The sequence below is a fragment of the Berghia stephanieae genome, chromosome 1 (assembly GCF_034508935.2).
Source record: "Berghia stephanieae isolate SIO BIC M18660-M18661 chromosome 1, UCSD_Bste_1.3, whole genome shotgun sequence".
Taxonomy (NCBI): domain Eukaryota; kingdom Metazoa; phylum Mollusca; class Gastropoda; order Nudibranchia; family Aeolidiidae; genus Berghia; species Berghia stephanieae.
The window spans coordinates 77,106,604-77,124,252 of NC_088360.1; the positions used below are offsets into that span (position 1 = coordinate 77,106,604).

Genomic DNA, 17,649 nt, shown 5'->3' on the forward strand with positions numbered 1-17,649 from the left:
ATTACTTAGTTGTGAATGACCACAGTGGTCTTTGTCTAAGACAACACATTTTTCTGTGTAAAAAGATTATTTAGATGCTTGCAAAATAGGCCAAAGAAATTTAATTTGTTTCCTCATTTCTTTACAGTTTTGCCAACTAACCTGAGCAACGTATATGATAAAACCCGATTTTCAACGTGCATTAAATTTTGCAATTCAGGTTACTTTTAGTTCTTGAAGTTTATCCTATCAGAAAAATACCACTGTGTTTACACAAAATAGTTTATTTGACATTATACAAATATCTAATGAAAGCTTCCAGGTCATTGGAATAGTACATGCAATTGATTGTTAATTTTTAACTCATTCAAATTTCAAATGATTTTATTTGTTCATTGTCAATAGCTTTAAGCAAAGCTTTATGTTACTACAATACTATGAATCTTTTAGGCCGCATCAGCCTGTTCATTTTTTTGTCTTTGTCAGTCCAGTGGTAGATGCATTTTTATATTTATGTTGTAGCAATATTTTGTCAAGCGTGACACACCACTGCTGTTTTTAATCTTGCACTAAATCTGTGGGTTTATCATTGTGTACATATACCGTAATATCCCTGTCAAGCACACCAACCCTAATAAGTGCACCCCTCTCCTCCACCAGTCCTCAGTTCTATTGATCTCTCTTTTTTTCACAGGCACTTCCAACCTAAGCGACAAAATCACATATTATCCTATCCGACAACAGTAGTACTCATACTGCACACCACTACACACTAAGTGGCACAGTATTAGTATTGTCTATCAATACTCAAAGTAGCTTGTGACGTGTGTGCCAATCAATAAAATATATGTATCACCTAGTGCTATTTGCTGCAGTTGACTGTAGCCTTTTGAAAACTCATAGCTTGACAATGACCGAAAAATTATGCGACAAATCTATGCCAAGACTATCTAAAGGAAATAAACAGTACAGCCACTGTGATTATTTGCTTCCTTGAGCACCACTAACAACTACTCATTTTTTACTTCCTTTTGGTGATCATCGCCTTTCATCTTGTCGTAATTTTTAGATAAGTGCCAGGCTATAAGTTAACAAAGGCTAGGAGTTGTCCTTTTAGTGAACCTCTTGATTATATTTATGATGAGAGTTGTTGATAGGATCAAGGTCATAAATGCTAGTTTTAGTTCATTCTTTATATTTTCTTCAATGTGTTTAATAAGTGCACCTTTTTCACTCAATTTTCTTAGTGCATGGCGCGCTTGATAGGGATAATACGGTATATATTGTTTTCACACATGTATTCTATTAGTTTGTTACAATAAACCTCTTTTTGTCCAGGTAAAAAAGAGGGACTTAAAGTGATGTCTGTTAACATTACTTTTATTAAACATATTCTATTGCAATTGATAAAATAGCAAATGTATTTATTTTTACATAAAAACCATGAAATTGTTTTCCAGTGAATTAATTCATCATATAATAATTATTGTTTACTTATGTTAATATTATATGTATTCAAAGTATTTTATAACAACTGCGGATCGGAGCAAACCTCCGTGAATTGAGTGTTAAACAAACAAAATGATAATGATGTTCTTACTGGGCTTACTATTTTTTATTGATATGATCAGCAAGATTACTGCTCATTGGCTCCACTTATGAAAATACTGTAGTTGTCCCAGTGTATTTTAAAGTGATTTTGGTGGTGTGAGCGGTGAGGGTAGGTGTAGTTTAGAACAATTGCTGTAGTATCTAAAATAAATTGATCTGGTTTGAATGATATTTTGTTTGAATATTTTTCTAGCTTCCAAGTTGAACTATTTGTGAGTAAGGAACAGGGCTAATAAGACACGATGTGATTATCTGAAGAAAAAAAGTAGCTAATTATTGTTGCTGTTCATGTATTTGTTTTGAACCCCAGATAAACTGATGCTCCATGGGCCAGATGACTATAAAGTACTTCACTCATATCAGTTTTAGGGTTCATAATCCAAATGATATGAATATTTTTGTCATAATTGTTTTTATCATGATATGTAAATGATGAATTTATTTTCTGATATTTTGGGTTTTAACATTTCTATGTAACTTCACATCCTTAAGTAGATGAAGACTACCTCTTTTAAACAATGAATGGACACATATATTATGTATTTTATGACGTAAGCACATTTTTATTTTCATGTTACATTCCTTTCTCATCATATATTATATTTATTTATTATTATTGGGGTTTTTTTTCCAGCTTGCTGAGATGGTAAACCTCCATTTCCTTGGTTTAATGGAAGCTCTACAAGAGTGTAACTCTTCTGTGCTAGCAAAGGTATTTTTAGTTATTCAAGTACTATAAATATTGGAAATGATGTGGAATAACCATGTAACTGAATATTTTAACATATCCTATTTTTATGAAACAAAGATAAATTCCATTTGAAGGTCTTCTTTTCATATAAAAAGTCATTCAGTACAATAGACTGCACTCATAATCATGTGACCAAAAAAAGAAAAAAAATTGTACTGGGAGTTCAAATGTGGAAAAGACAGTATGCGTTTTGTGTCCTATGAAAAAAAAAAAGGATAAAAGCTACAATAACACGATTAGAACAAAAATACCTTCAATTTGTTTACTTTTGAATTGGTCAATAAAAATAGAATATGACAAAGCCACAAATATTTTATTTATTGCACTTAATGCGGTTCGATTTTATGCGGCTTTTTTAGGCTAATGAAATAAGCTTTAATTTAATTATGTTTTATTATAATAGAAAGCATTTGATTGTACCAACAAAAATATTTATTCACCACCACAGACTACCAGGATTTAATCAAATGAATTTGGTTAAATTAGAATATTTGTTTCTTCTCACATTTGTGTTTGAACCTATTATGTAAATTCCTTAGGTAACTAATTAAAAAAAAAGCTTTTCCAATGAATGTCGCCTAACATAACCTATAATGCATTTTAATGTGAAGCACTATTATTAGTCTAATGACTGATTCTAAGATTTAAGTTACAATATAGGTGTCATTCCTCTTTGAAAATCACTAAGTTTTAAATGAGTGTAAAAAGTGTTGAGGGACTGAAATTGATAGTTGTAAATCTTTTGGCTTGCATTTTGAAATTTACACCTAAATAATTTGGGATTAGATTTATTTCAGGCAATTCATAGTTTATAAAAAAAATTAATTTGATAAGGAATGTTGCTTTTTTTTCTATTTTTTTCTTTCTACAAATGGTAATAACAAAATTCTTTTTTCTTTTTTCCTCACTCAGCTATTCCCCATGTGGACCTCCATTCTATTTGCCTACCATGCACAGGTAAGTGTTCGACACTTTTTTTTACAATATGTAACCAAATGTAAAAAAAAGGAAGGAAAAAGGAGCAAATAGAATGTGTGACTATGTGGTTTTGTGGTACGACACTCACTTTTGAATCGGAAAGTCCAGGGTTCGAGTCCTGCTCTAATCGGCGCTTAGCTGAGTCTTTGGAAAATGATCTTTACTCACATTCTCTCACCATCTCAGGTGTAAAATTAGTACCTGGCCATTAACAGCATTGTCTCTGTCCCCAAAAAAATATTATAGTATTGCTTACATGTTAAGTGTTGCTGTTGGCTAGGGAAACCTTTGTAAAGCACTTTGAGCGTGTTTAGTGGATATTGCAAAATATAAATGTTCAAGCTTTTTTTTTTTTTTTTAAAAATGATTATCTCTTCATCATGTAGGTAGGAGAATTGGTTTCTAATTCAGAAGATTTATACCCTTAAAGATCCTACATCTGTTTGATATTTGTTCTATGATTGTGGTTCAAACATTGGGAAACATCGAGGCAAACCTTGCTATCACTTTTCTTCCTCTCTAATATAATTGAAGAGTGGTTTTCCAAAACTCCCTAACTCCGTTTTCCCAGTTTGAGATATTGAAGATTATTTCCCTTAAAATTTCTCATTAGGTCTATCATTTTTATCATATTTAAACTTCAAATTCACCAATCTTGGGAAATTCTTGTGGCCATTGATGCTAAAAATAAAGTTTACATTTCAGTTTATCTCATGGATGGAAAATCTCAAAAAATAGAAAAATCGATTTTAACGAGTTTTGGAAAACCAGCCTTCAATTGATCTTTTCCATGTGGCATTGTGTCCTTAAACTTGAAATGAAACCACAAATCATTTGGTTTCCTTTAGACTTTCCATAGAATCATTTATTTGGCTGGAAGGAGACAACTGGATTGATGTTTTGTGAGTGGGAGATATACTTTTTTTTCTCATAAACCATCTCTCCATGGTATATATATTTAATTATTTATTGATGTGCACTTTGTAAGCATCAGAGTGTACCAATATTGGAGGAATCCTGCAATCGTGTCTAGATGTGAGTTTAAGATTGTCTCAAACTGGAAGCATGGATGGATTTACTTAGATCTAAGGAACAGACGTAAACATGTTTCTTACACACCATTATAAACAAAAACTGAATAAATTGAATGTCTGCGTTGTTATTTTGACAATATTTTTAATTTTCATGATTTTCTTTTGGATGGATTCAATATGGCATGTTTTTGTTTGTTTGAACTACCACTAATGTTTCTAAAAATCATTTCGGTTTCAGTCGATATTATAACTTCCAATTTTAAGTCTCGTAATAAATTGCAAATGTTAAAGAGAGAAACAATCAAGAATCACAAATTCTCACATCATTCTGGAGATCCAATTATTCCTGTTGTCATCATACTTAATCTCTACTATATTATTTGTTGTTTTTGTTTCTTTTAAACAGCTTCCAGGCCACCTTCAAGTACGTCTACAGACTTGTCAGAACTGGGAACCTCCTCATCCCACCAAGGATCAAACTTCTTTCAACTCATCCATCCTTCTCTCCTGGCTCAAACGCATCCAGTTTAAAGTCGGCCAGATTGAGATTCAGTCATCTGCCGCCACACAAATATACATTGTTTAATGTTCTAGTAGTCTAAAATGATCATGTGTGTCTCTACATTCAGCATGGTGAATTTGCTTGTTTTAAACCTGATAAATATGAATAGCTTGAACACTCATGTTGTAATGGATAAACGCTGTTTGACACATCATTGCTCAAATATTCATCTTATTTTTATTATATTGCTTTTTGTGTGTCCCCCCAGAGAGAATAGCAAATAATTATGCCTTATATTTAGAAAATTTTGATTGCCTCCATCTATGAGTATTAATTCTTGGTTATATTAAATGTCAATGAACTTTTTTCACGTTTTTATTTTCATTGACAAGAATAAGAGATAAGCATTTAAAGCCATTCTGTTGTTTTGAAAAGAAGATATGTTTATATCAAGAACAAAGCATTTAAAACCATTCTGTTGTTTTAAACAGAAGATATGTTTATATCAAAAACAAAGCATTAAAAAAAAACCATACTTAAGTTTTGAAAAGAAGATATTTTACATATCATGAAATGCAAATATTAAGCCAGTGAAATCTTAGGGACACTGTGGCACATGTTGAATAAACGAATAACATCTCAGCGAATGATACATTCTTTCTAATATTTCTTTTGTAAACAGCTTTATATAGACCTCTATGAATAAATAGATAAACAAATAAACTTTATTCATCCATAAGGAAATTGGTTTTTACAAATGTGAATTACAAGAATGAATACTGGGATTGAATAGATGGATCTAATAGCTGACATCACTCTGCAATGTATCCTATTTAGATGGTAACAAGCTGAAAACAGGATCACCTCCCAAATATCTAGCAAATATATATATATATATATATATATATATATATATATTATATATATTAAATATATACTAGTAAAAGCCCACAATTTCGCGGGGAAAGAACTATTTTCATTCGATACTGTACTCACCATCATTTAATGAGGGCAGATTGGTAAACAACGTTGTCTGTGTAATTTGGTATATCTTCGGTTGATTTTTCTGTATGGCTCAATAATATATTTAATAATATATTCCCTCAACTAACCCCAAGATAAAAATTAAACCTAGTACCTTTAATTAACCCCAATAGGAAAAACAAACACCCTAGCACTTTAATAATACTTATGACTAACCCTAATAGGAAAAAAAAATCATCCGATCTCGAGCTAACCCTAATAGAAAAAATCATGACAAATTGAATAAATAAACGCCTGACAAAAGATCAAAGGTGAAAATACAAATTTAAAGAATACTGGGGATGTAGGAGCTTTCGGAATGTCTCCCCTTTACTTAACTTATGGAAAAACAAACTTCCTAGCACCTTTAATAAGACTTATGACTAACCTCTCGAGCTAACCCTAATAGAAAAAAAAACAACTCTCGGACTGCTTTGCACTACCTTTCAATATTTAACAAATCAAAATAGCGGCTGAAAATCAAAACAATGGTCAAATTAAGAAATTTTAAACTTTCACAAATCTATCAAGGTTTGTTCTAGAGTTTTTAAAATACTTCTAGATATAATGACACATTGAATAAATAAATGCCTGACAAAATATCAACGGTGAAAATACAAATTTAAAGAATACTGGGGATGTAGGAGCTTTCGGAATGTCTCCCCTTTACTTAACTTATGAAAAAACAAACATCCTAGCACCTTTACTAAGACTTATGACTAACCTTAATAGAAAAAGAAATATCCTCGATCTCGAGCTAACCCTAATAGTAAAAAAAAAGAATCAAAATGGTGACTGAAATACCTTCATGTGATCAAGTGAATAATATCACTATGAATGCCACGATTTGCTGAAAAATGCCAACACCCACACACACATGTATACACCACACACAACACACACACAAACACACACGCACACACACACACACAAACATACATAACAACACTGATCACCGCTAAATCAACAACACAACGGAAGTAATAATAATACTTGATGTCATAAATAGATGACGCAAATTGACAACTTTTTACAGTGTCAAAATTAGTTGAGTTTGGGAGTCAAGTGTCGTCGTTGGTACATATTTTATGATATCTGTTTGACTCAACGAACTTTCAAACTGACTTTAAATTATAAAAGGAAATCAAGTTATCTGTTTATCTATCTGTAAAAAATACATTTCTAATTTTCAAATCTTTCAGTAGAGTTGTGCGCCGTATCAATTTTTTTATTGACTCAAATAAGCACAATGTTCTCCACAATGCTATATTTTTTAAAGAAAGGATATATATATATATTTGCTAGTGACAAATGTCTTGGCCACATAGCCCTCCTATAAGACAGGAATTATTTAGAGTTGAGAAGAATTATTTGTGTACTGAAATTTGTTCAATCTTTTTGAATAACCGTGTATTTCCATTATAATGTTTCTTTGTTTCTAGAGAATTAATAAGTTTTGTCTTCTTTGTTTTTCATTTGTATGTTTTACCACATGATTTATATGGAATTTTTCATACATTTTAGGTCAAGCCGGCCTTATGTATTTTAATATTACACAAATTTTGTGTCATTTGAACAGAGCATAATATGTGGTTTGAAGCAGATGTCATTTGAAAAACTGAGGTAAAAACCTGCTTTGTGAGCCCTAACCTTCAAAAGGACTTGTGCAATATTTTTTTATGACTGCATTAACCCCATTAACTTATGTGTGATTTGAATCATAATCTGAAGCGTAAACTGAACAAGAAATAATGTCAAAGTAGTTCAGTTTTGCAGGGATGCCCTTTTTACAGCTAAAGCCGGAAAACTGGCTTTTTGAAATTTTCCGGCTGACCTAATTTTGTATTTGTGAGTTGATTTTAAAAAGATGAAAGTATTGGCTGTTTTAAGGCAACAATCAACGGGAGGTTAGATGGATATGTATCGTTTTCTATTATTTAAGGGTTATACCATTTGGAAGAACAGCTTTCCCCAAAATAAAATATTTTCATATCTGGTCATTACGAGAAAAAAACTTCAGACTGTATCCTCTGTATTCTTACTAAATCGCAAAGATGAAAGTTTAGGTAGTCATTAGTTGTTTTTTTACTCAATGAAAAGCTACAGGTAGAATGGCAAAAATGACATGTGCAAATGACAAGAGCATAGATGGATAACAATACAGTGGGGGGTTTTTTTGTTTGTTTTTTTTTTAACAACAGAAGGTGTTTTTTGTGTGTTTTTTAAAAAAGCGGTTATCAGTTCTGTAATTAAAATAACCAAAAAACAAATCATCAATCACATTGCTACAAATATTTTTTTTTTCTTCAGGAAAATTTGTCTAAATTTTATTGATACCAGTTTTTATATGATACCATGCGCAGCTATTGATAATTTGCTGTTAAATGCACACCATATCAGATGAGGCCTCCTTTATTATACCAAAGTTCAGCCTTATGGAATCACTTATGTTATTGTCTTGATATCCAGTGGAGAAAAAAATCAATGTAAAGAAAAGTCACCCTTTGGTTAGTTCAAAGTCGATACATGTGAGCTCAGACAAAGACAAGCAGAAGCAATGCAATCAATGACACTAGAGACATTAGAAAATACCAGGGTTGAGCAAAAAAAAAAAAAAGTGAATTGATTTATTTTAGAGAAATTATGGTGCTCACTTAGAATAGAAGGACAATAGGTCATATTCATAAATATTAATCTTGATGAATGATGTTGATTGAAATTGTTATTGTTATTGAACTGTGACTGTAATTTGTAAATGTGAACCAAGTATAGTTATTGTTTTTCCCTCTAATATTATGAAGAAGTATACCTCGACAGTTTTTGTGTTTAAAAAAATTGCATATTTGACATTATTTCTTGGATAGTCATCGCGCGCATATATATTTTCACTATTGATTAACTCATTGAAGATGCAGAGTTATGGCTTGTGCAAAAACCTAGTTACCCAAGATTTTGGGCTATTTTCACACAGCTGAGATTTTAAAAATTTCTTTTGATAAATTGTTTTTCTTTTTTTGTTGTTGTTGTTGCTGTTTTTGTTTTTTGCATTAAGGAGATGCTGATCTCAGCTTTACTCTAAAATTACTCATTCGATGTGTAAATCATGTATGTAAATTACAAGATGTTATGTTTTGGGTGGCATTCTCTGCATTTTCAATATCATCACTGTCCCTTTCAAATCCATCCATAAGTACACAGTACACCTATCGTCTTCTTCATTAATATTTTATTTGTCGAAAAACATGAAATTATACAGTTTTCAATGCCTGAACCATTTGCCGTAACTTTGCATCGAGTATGCCATTGTTTTTGTTTCAGCGGTCTCTCATATAACCTCAATTGTGTTGGAAGAGACCTAAAGCAACAAACAAACAAACAGAATCAGTTAAATTTTGGATTGTGAAATAAGTAAAGAGATTACAGAAAATAGTTCGCTTATATATGAATTTAATTTTTTTTAAAAACATTTGAAGAAAAAAGGAAGCAAATGGTCAATAGTAATTTATTTTTCACTTGTATATCAATTAGAGAGACTCATTGATATCAATTTATATCAAAATGAATGAAAATCCTTTCGGATATATATATATATATATATGTCCAACGCAAGTACAAGCCTAACTTAACTTTGACCTACTTGCCCAAAGCGTCTTCAATGGGTTAATTGAAGATAAAATAATATTTTATATACATATTATGTTATTGTTGCAATATTAATGTATATTCATGTTTTTTTTTTATTTTTTTTTTTGTATTAGCCCATCATTTTAACTCTGTGATCAGAACCGATTGTTCTAGAGTTGTGATCAATGAGGTTGTACTGTACAAGTAGTCAATAAAATCACTTAAATACATAAAACCTTTTTGATTTGTCTTTTTGGTCTCTCTCTCTCTCTCTCTCTCTCTCTCTCTCTCTCTCTCTCTCTCTCTCTCTCTCTCTCTCTCTCTCTCTCTCTCTCTCTCTCTCTCTCTCTCTCAGAATGTTTGTTTAAAAAGCACTTTGTTATGATTTGAATGAGTTCCCTTTGCTGGGTGAGATTCCTGAACTCCCACAGTGGACAGGGAGGCACTTATTGTGTCTATATGTTTCCTTACATGCTTTCTGTCTTTGTCTTGGAATGGGATTACTTAGTTTTGTCCTGGCTGGAGTCCTTGACTGGAAGGCAAACGGTCAAATATCTAGTTATAGTTTTGGGAGATGATATTTTTCCCCTTGTAAATCAGCTCTCAATTATGTACTGTTACATTGTTTTTGTAAACATTTAAGTGTATTCCTCCTAATGGGGACCTGTGCCTATATCTGGATGAGAGTTTTAGAGGATCTCAAACTAAGTACATTGATAGTGTGCTCTTGGAATCTACATCTGTTCACTATTTTAACCCTTTCTCCTTTGTCTTAATTTTTCTCGTGTGCTTCCAATTGTAAATCTATAACTTTTTTGACTATCCCAATCTCTTCCTTTTTATTGCCGCTGAAATGACCTAAATGTGTCGCAAGTGCCTTCAAACCCTTAAAAACAGAAAAACAAAAGTTCCCGTTGATTGGGATTTTGTGCCCGTTTATCTTATTGCTTTCATATAGATCTACTACCTTGTCTCGTTTTGTCTTATTGTCTTACTTTCTCTTGGGTGCTTGGGTCTTGACTACCCCGTATCTTCCTTTCAAGTGAAGTAGAAATAACATAGTCATCTGCAAAAGTAAGTTCACACTCGTTTGAAACATCATAATATAGGGTACAAAACGGTTAAAACCGATTGTTATACATCAATGGAAAGCTCGTTCTTTTCTATATCCAATTTACATAAGTATGTTCATCTCAATGCCCTGCATAAAAAGATATCTAAAGTTGAAGAAGTGACACCAAAAAATTGAGTTTGAAAATTTACATGACTTTATTAATACTTTGTGTGCCTTCCTTCAACTCGACGCAGGGGAGCCACTCGCTTTTGAATGGTGAATGGTTCTATAAACTCTGCAGTAAGATTGCTTTAAGAGGCTGATATTAATCCTCTCCATTTTGATGAGGACCAAGACGACGTACTTCTTTTTTCATAATATCTCACATATTCTCGTTTGGATAATATATGTCACGTATGACTGATGTGGATCTCTGGATTGTCTGACTACACACATGCCTAAAATGATTAATCTCTTTAAAAAACGTAATTCAAGCCTCGTGAGATAGTGCATTGTCATACATGACATCTGTTGCGATCACATTCACATAGTCTCTGAAAAAAGCAACTACGTGTTCCTGAAGTATATCCTTCATGTGATTATTTGATAACAACCTGTCATCTATTCTCACAAGGAGGAATGTCTTTGGACCTCCCATGATCCCGCCCCAAACTACCACAAAACATCATCCTCAGTTTGTAATCTAAACTAATTATATTTATTCCTTCCTTGCTGAAACGTTCATCGTTTTTTATGTAACAAAAGTTTCGTTTTTCAGAGAATCAGTCTCAAATTTTGACTCGGTGGTAAACAAAACCTTTGCCCTTTGTTCCTGGGACCACCGAAGATGTTTACATGCCCACTTAAACTTAAACGGTTTCTTCTGTGCAAATCGGTCAATAAAAATCTTTCCTCTGCTATCAGTTCTCTTGTTCCAACAAATGCAATCGGCATCTAATGATGAACATACGGATGTCAGTCTCCCTGGCTATTGAAACAACTGATTTAAAAGGCCGTGTATTTATCCAAAATGCAACGTTATGGCACTGCCTTGGTTTTTTCACAACTTAATATTTCAATGTAGCCCTCGGCACTTACACAGTTCCACCTTCTGGATTTCACCCATACAAATAGAAAGACCCAATTACCTATTAAAAACTTAATGCACAACAAGAGTTATTCTTAAGTCATTTCTATAATCAGTTAAGTAAAATGGGCTTCATCTGAAGATGCTCTTTAAAATGTTTTGTCTCTTTCAATTTTATCAAGCATCCATTGACACAAACACTACCGAAGGACATAAACGAGCAATACAATTGAGTATTACATCAAACACTTGAGAATTTAGACTACTAGAGCAGAAGTGGAGTCTCTGGAGAGTTCCATTAAAAGGAGAAGACGGCAGTCGTTTGGGCATGTCTGTCACAGACCTGAAGAAACACTGACAAGGAAGTAGCAATGACTGTGAAAAATGTTTTTTTCTCTTTTTGAGGAAAATTTTTGTCTAAAACCAAAGCCCTATCTCCACTGAGTAAAAATGTTTTTGAATTTTGAAAATCCATTCATAAATAAACAAGTTATGCAGTTTCAAAGGTGTCATTTATTTGGATGACCCGCAAAGAGGAAAAAAAAACGCGAAAATATGGGACGCTTTTTCGGCATTTTTTTTCGACCTTTGGTTGTATCTTGCGTAATAAGTGTATTAAAAGATTGAAACTTGAAGAGCAAATTAGGATGGTGTTTTGTAAAATACGGGAAAAGTACTCGTCATATTCATATGAAATTTTACAACCAAAAAGAAGAAATGTTCATGTATTACCTTGTCAGCGACAAAACCTCCACGCCCGGTAGTTTTAGAAATATTTTACTCCAAAGAGTAAAAATCTATTTTTAACGGTCTTCTGGTAATCGCACGAGTTTTGTCGCTTGACATAATCTAAAATGACCTTTTTTCTAACTGTGTGCCAACTTTCAGTCATATTCATCTATAAACAGCGTCCTAATTAATTTTTTTAAATAGCATATACGAAACGGCTTCGTCCCATATTTTGACGCGAATTCGGGCACTTCGTGAGCGAAAAAGAGGCCCAAAGATTTGTGCGGGATAGTCATTGCTACAAGGAAGGCTCTGCGATAGACACGAGACACCCCAAGGAAAGTGGAAGCAAGGCCGCTCCAAGGAGACCTGAAGATGTATCACGAAGAGGGACCGAAAGCAGAGAGGTCTGTCCCTTGGGGTAGCCCCAAGAATAGTTTGCTGATAGGATCAGGTGGAGATCACTTGTATCGCATCAAGTGCCAGCAGACCCGGAAAAGATTTTGTGAGAGTGAATGATTCATTGACACATCACAATTCTCTCCTGTGTGTGGGTGCCTGTATTGTACAGCAGATGCGATATGCATAATACAGTATTTAATTTAGCTTAACACGAGTAAAGAAAGAATTTGCTGAAACAGATGCAAAGTGAATTTTGAACTCGAATGATGATAACAAGAATGAAATTAAATGTTTTTCCTAACTTACAGAAATTGCACACACCATCCCCATAAAAGATCACCTAATTTGTCCTAATAAACTCACTCACCATCAGATTAAAAAAAAACAACCTTTTTCTGGTTGGAAGGGGATGGGGAGAGAGAGAGAGAGAGAGAGAGAGAGAGAGAGAGAGAGAGAGAGAGAGAGAGAGAGAGAGAGAGAGAGAGAGAGGATGTCATTTTGAATTTATGAATGTCGGTCGATAATACTGTTCATCTTATTGGGGTTTTTCTTTCTTTCTAAATCAGCCTACTTCACGTAGTGTATATCATTTAACGTTTATGGAATTGTTATAATAAAGAGGAATTAATGCCACACTGATACTACTCAAAAATAAATCAAGCAGAACTGTAATATCCATTTCGTCATGTTGTTTGATAGAGTAACCAGTTCTATTAACACTTATGTATTCTGTATTATTTAATTTTCCACCAACCGGCAACAATTACATGTATCGATTTTTTTCATCATTTTTATCATTGTCGTCGTAATCATCATCGTCATCATCATCATCATCATAATCATTATCATCATTTTCATCATTATCATGTGGCTAAGTGGCTCAAGGGTACGGTGTTTCGTCTTGTCACAAAAGTCAAGCAATGTTAAGTGTGGTCAGTGTCCGGATTGGTGACAGGAAATTGGATTCCGACGTTATGTCTTTGGGTGAGGTACTTACCCTCTTACTATACTTATACATATGGCCTTCTGGTGGAATAAATGAACATTATGAAGAGCATTGAGCACGGTAAATCCGTGGGAGTAAGATATTATATAATGTTCATATTTTTTAAATATTTTAAAAAATATCGTCATGATCACCATCACAACCACCACCAGCACTTTCATCATCATCATCATCATCATCATCATCGTCGTCGTCGTCGTCGTCGTCATCATCATCAGCAGCACCACCACCATACTCACCCAGACAGATAATGATTCCATCATTCATAATCATCATAGTACACCGCTTTCTAATCAAACCATACCCTTCCCATTACATTAGTTAAGCCCATATTTAATTTGTCAAGATCCAAACAGGTTTTTCTTTCAGCAGCAGAGATTTAGCATCAAGGTGTTTCTTATAATTGTCCAATTACCACCTACAAAGTCTTTAGTGTGCCTCTGACCCGTCTATCCATATCCACTGTCATCTTTCCACCTCTTATCACTCAATACACAGAATGACACTTACCTTTAATTCCCTATGCGGAGTAGCTCCGACACCCGTCGAGTCAACTTATTTGGATTTCACATCCAACCTCTTGACAAAGTCTGCCTGCCGTTCACACGCTCACTTCTAACCATCTTATAGAAAAGCAAGATCACCACTCATAACCAGAGTATGTAATCTTATTCTACTTTATTCTAACTAAACATTTTATTTCTCATATTGGAAAGAAATACTTTACTCCAAACTATCGACTAGATTGACTGGTCCAAAATTGTCAAAACTCGCGGATATTGTTAGCGTTAGTACAAAAAAGATGACTGACAGGCAACTGGTACTGTATGGAATGGAAATATGAATCCATGTTGCCTGTTGGGGAATTAAAGGCAACATCGTGAAGAACAGTAAGCATTAAGATTAGCCTCAACTTGTCATATATATTCAAACCTGAGACTTCTTTAAAAGTTTTTAATCGGTCGATATTTGAAATAATAGTTTTCTGCTGAAATTGTAGAAAATGCCCTTTGTCAGTGTATGGCATTATTGGGTCTGAACTACAGAAAATGATTTGTGGTCTGTCTGATGCTAGTTTGTGGGAAATGGTAGGGCATTATTTCCCTAACGAAAGGAACAGATTTTGGAAGGTGGTAAAGATTGTCCAACTGCCTGCCTTGTGTTTATTATAAAGTTTGATGGCTCTGCCTGTGATGGTAACATGATTTGTTTTTGGTGTTTTTTTTAAGGGGGAGGGGGGAGGGGGTCATCGAGTTGATAAAAAAGCATCGAAATTTGCTCTAAAACAAGTAATTGTTTTTATTTTTTATTTATTTATTTATTTATTTACTTATTTCAATACCGTGTGATCTCCTTTAGTGTTAATGGATCCAGAAACGATTTGCTTCGTGACTTATACAGTGCTAGTGTTTGTGAGTGAGTGAGTGTGACACACACACACACACACACACACACACAGAGAGAGAGAGAGAGAGAGAGAGAGAGAGAGAGAGAGAGAGAGAGAGAGAGAGAGAGAGAGAGAGAGAGGGGGGGGGGAGGGTCTCTACAGCGTTGCTTTTAGCGTTGGAGAAAGCTTTACTTTCATAATAGGTAAAAAAAAAAAATACAAGTTGAGTTCAAGATTAAAAAAAAAATTAAACAATGTGTTCAAGATATTGAAATATGGTTGGGGCTTTGTGTCATTCTGTCCTTGTTATTGAATATAACACTTATAAATCATTTTATTTTTTACATTTCAGAGACACCCATGAGGATGTTGTGTAGTATAATAGAAAAATAGTTCAAACAACTTTTTACAAATAAACAATCAAATATTTCCTCTGTGTTTCTTTTTTTATTTTTTAAAAAGTTTTAATTTTATTTTTGATCAAGGGGGTCACTCTGTGTGCTGTCTTGTTATGACTGTGGTCTCCTTTTATGTTGACTTTTTTCTTTCTTCTTCTGGATGGGGTTCCTGAACTCCCCATTATGGACAGGGAGGTATGGGCAGGGAGGTACTCTTCATACCTGTATTCCAATATGCTTTCTATCTTTGTCTTGGAATGAGATTACTTGGTTTCGTGATAGCCCTTGCCGGATACCCTGGCTGGGAGGGAAGCAGCTAAATGTAAAGTTTTGGGAGATATTTCTTTCTTTGGAGATCATCTCTCTGTTGTGGACCGTTTCATTTTTTTTCTTTTACGTATATAATTTGTAAACATTTGAGTATGGTCCTCTTAGTGGGGACCTGTGCTTGTATTTGGGTGAGACGTATAGGTGATTTCAAACTAAGTACACTGTTAGTGTGGTCTTGGAACCATTCCCCTTTCTCCTTTTTCTCGTTTGCTTTGAATTGTAAATCTATATTTTTACCATCTTCCTATTTACTGGCGCAGAAATGACCTAAATGTGTCGCAAGCGCCTGAACACCCTTAAATACATAAAAACAAAGATTTCTATTTTATTTTTTTTTATTTTTTTTTTGAGATTTATTGGTTTTGCCCTAACCTTAGTCAAAACGCAAGTTGTCAAATGTAGAAGTCCTTTTTCGTGAGCTATTTTCCTGAATAAATAGTTTCCTTGTTAACTATCACTGCGTTTTATTCAGTGATGTGCCTTTTGTAATCATTTGAGTGTATCCCTCATGCATGTCAATGTACACGTGTCTGATTGGGACATTCCTGTGTGAAATTATCACACAGGTTTAGAAATCTTTGTATCCAATTCTGTGTCTACCTATTTTCTCTGTGTCGAAATGTTCATTGGGGAGCTTTAAGAGCTTTTAGGCAATTCTAAATTTCTAATCCATATTTTGAAAATCCCTCATCGTTCTTTTAAATGACGTAGAGACGATCTATACGCATCATTTGGCCGATGGGTTCCAGATTGATCCATAGCCTTGCTATATTATATTAACTTTTCCTAAATCAGGGGCGGGTCTTTGGCCTCCTGTGATGGACCATTACCACAGCATTTGATAGCTCAGTTGGTAGAGCGCTCACATCAAACAAAAAGGGGCAGACTATACCCCTGTCTGACCTCCCATAGTGTGTCTTCTATCCCCTTATATGTGTTTTCCAACATGCTTTCTGTTTTTGTTTTGGAATGAGATTATTTAGTTTTGTCCTGGCCCTGGCCGGAGTCCTAGCTGGGAGGGAAACAGTCAAATGCATAGTTATTGTTTTGGGAGGTGATATTTTTTCCGTGTAAATCATCTCTCTGTTATGTATTATTGTACTTGTTATTTTGAATGTATAATGTAAGCATTTGAGTGTATTCCTCTTTGTTGGATTTTGTGCTTGTGTCCGGATGAGACTTATAGGTGATCTCAAACTAAGTACATTGGTGGTATGCTCTTGGAATCTACATCTGACCCCTATTTGTTCTCAGTTCCCCTATGTCTTACTTTTTCTTGGGTGCTTTAATTGTAATTCTAGAACTTTTTTACTATCCCATTTTCTTCCTTTCTACTGGCGCTGATATGACCTAAATGTGTTGCAAGCGCCGTAAAACCCTTAAAAACAAAAACAAAACACCCCTGTCCATTCAATAGTAATAGGGTATCTGGGGAGTATTTTGCGATAGACTAGCGTCCTATCCAAAGGGTAGAATTGGCTATTTTCCGTTTCACGATATAGAAACCGGGATAAATTCCTACTTCATGGGTCTCGTGTCTCTAAAATACTTATTTTTTATTAGCGCATTATTGTTGCGCAATATCTTCTTCTTCGTTCCCCCTCATGTTGTCTTCATGTTTGAATGTCTAGTTGGTGAAGGAACGCTGTTGTCTTCCTCGGCTCTGACAGCGGCCCAGACATTTGGTCGGAAGACAAACGTTGAAGTTTACTCACTGTTTTGTGTGTTGGTATGTTTAATTCAGCTGACGAATT

General features: G+C 34.0%; 1 protein-coding gene across 9 annotated transcripts in view; it reads left to right on the forward strand.

Moving 5' to 3' along the window:
- LOC144957648 (protein unc-79 homolog) overlaps positions 1-9,737 on the forward strand; it is a 112,676-nt gene extending 102,939 nt beyond the window's left edge. For 6 of the 9 annotated variants that reach the window (XM_078889028.1, XM_078888999.1, XM_078889004.1 and 3 more), the window contains 3 exons: positions 2,225-2,302; positions 3,254-3,298; positions 4,760-9,737. In XM_078889028.1, the coding sequence (XP_078745154.1) occupies positions 2,225-2,302; positions 3,254-3,298; positions 4,760-4,939 (303 nt within the window). In that variant the 3' untranslated portion in view covers positions 4,940-9,737. The remainder of the gene's footprint in view (positions 1-2,224; positions 2,303-3,253; positions 3,299-4,759) is intronic. The other 3 variants (XM_078888994.1, XM_078889022.1, XM_078889046.1) reach the window with 1 other exon arrangement.
- The last annotated feature ends 7,912 nt before the right edge of the window (positions 9,738-17,649 follow it).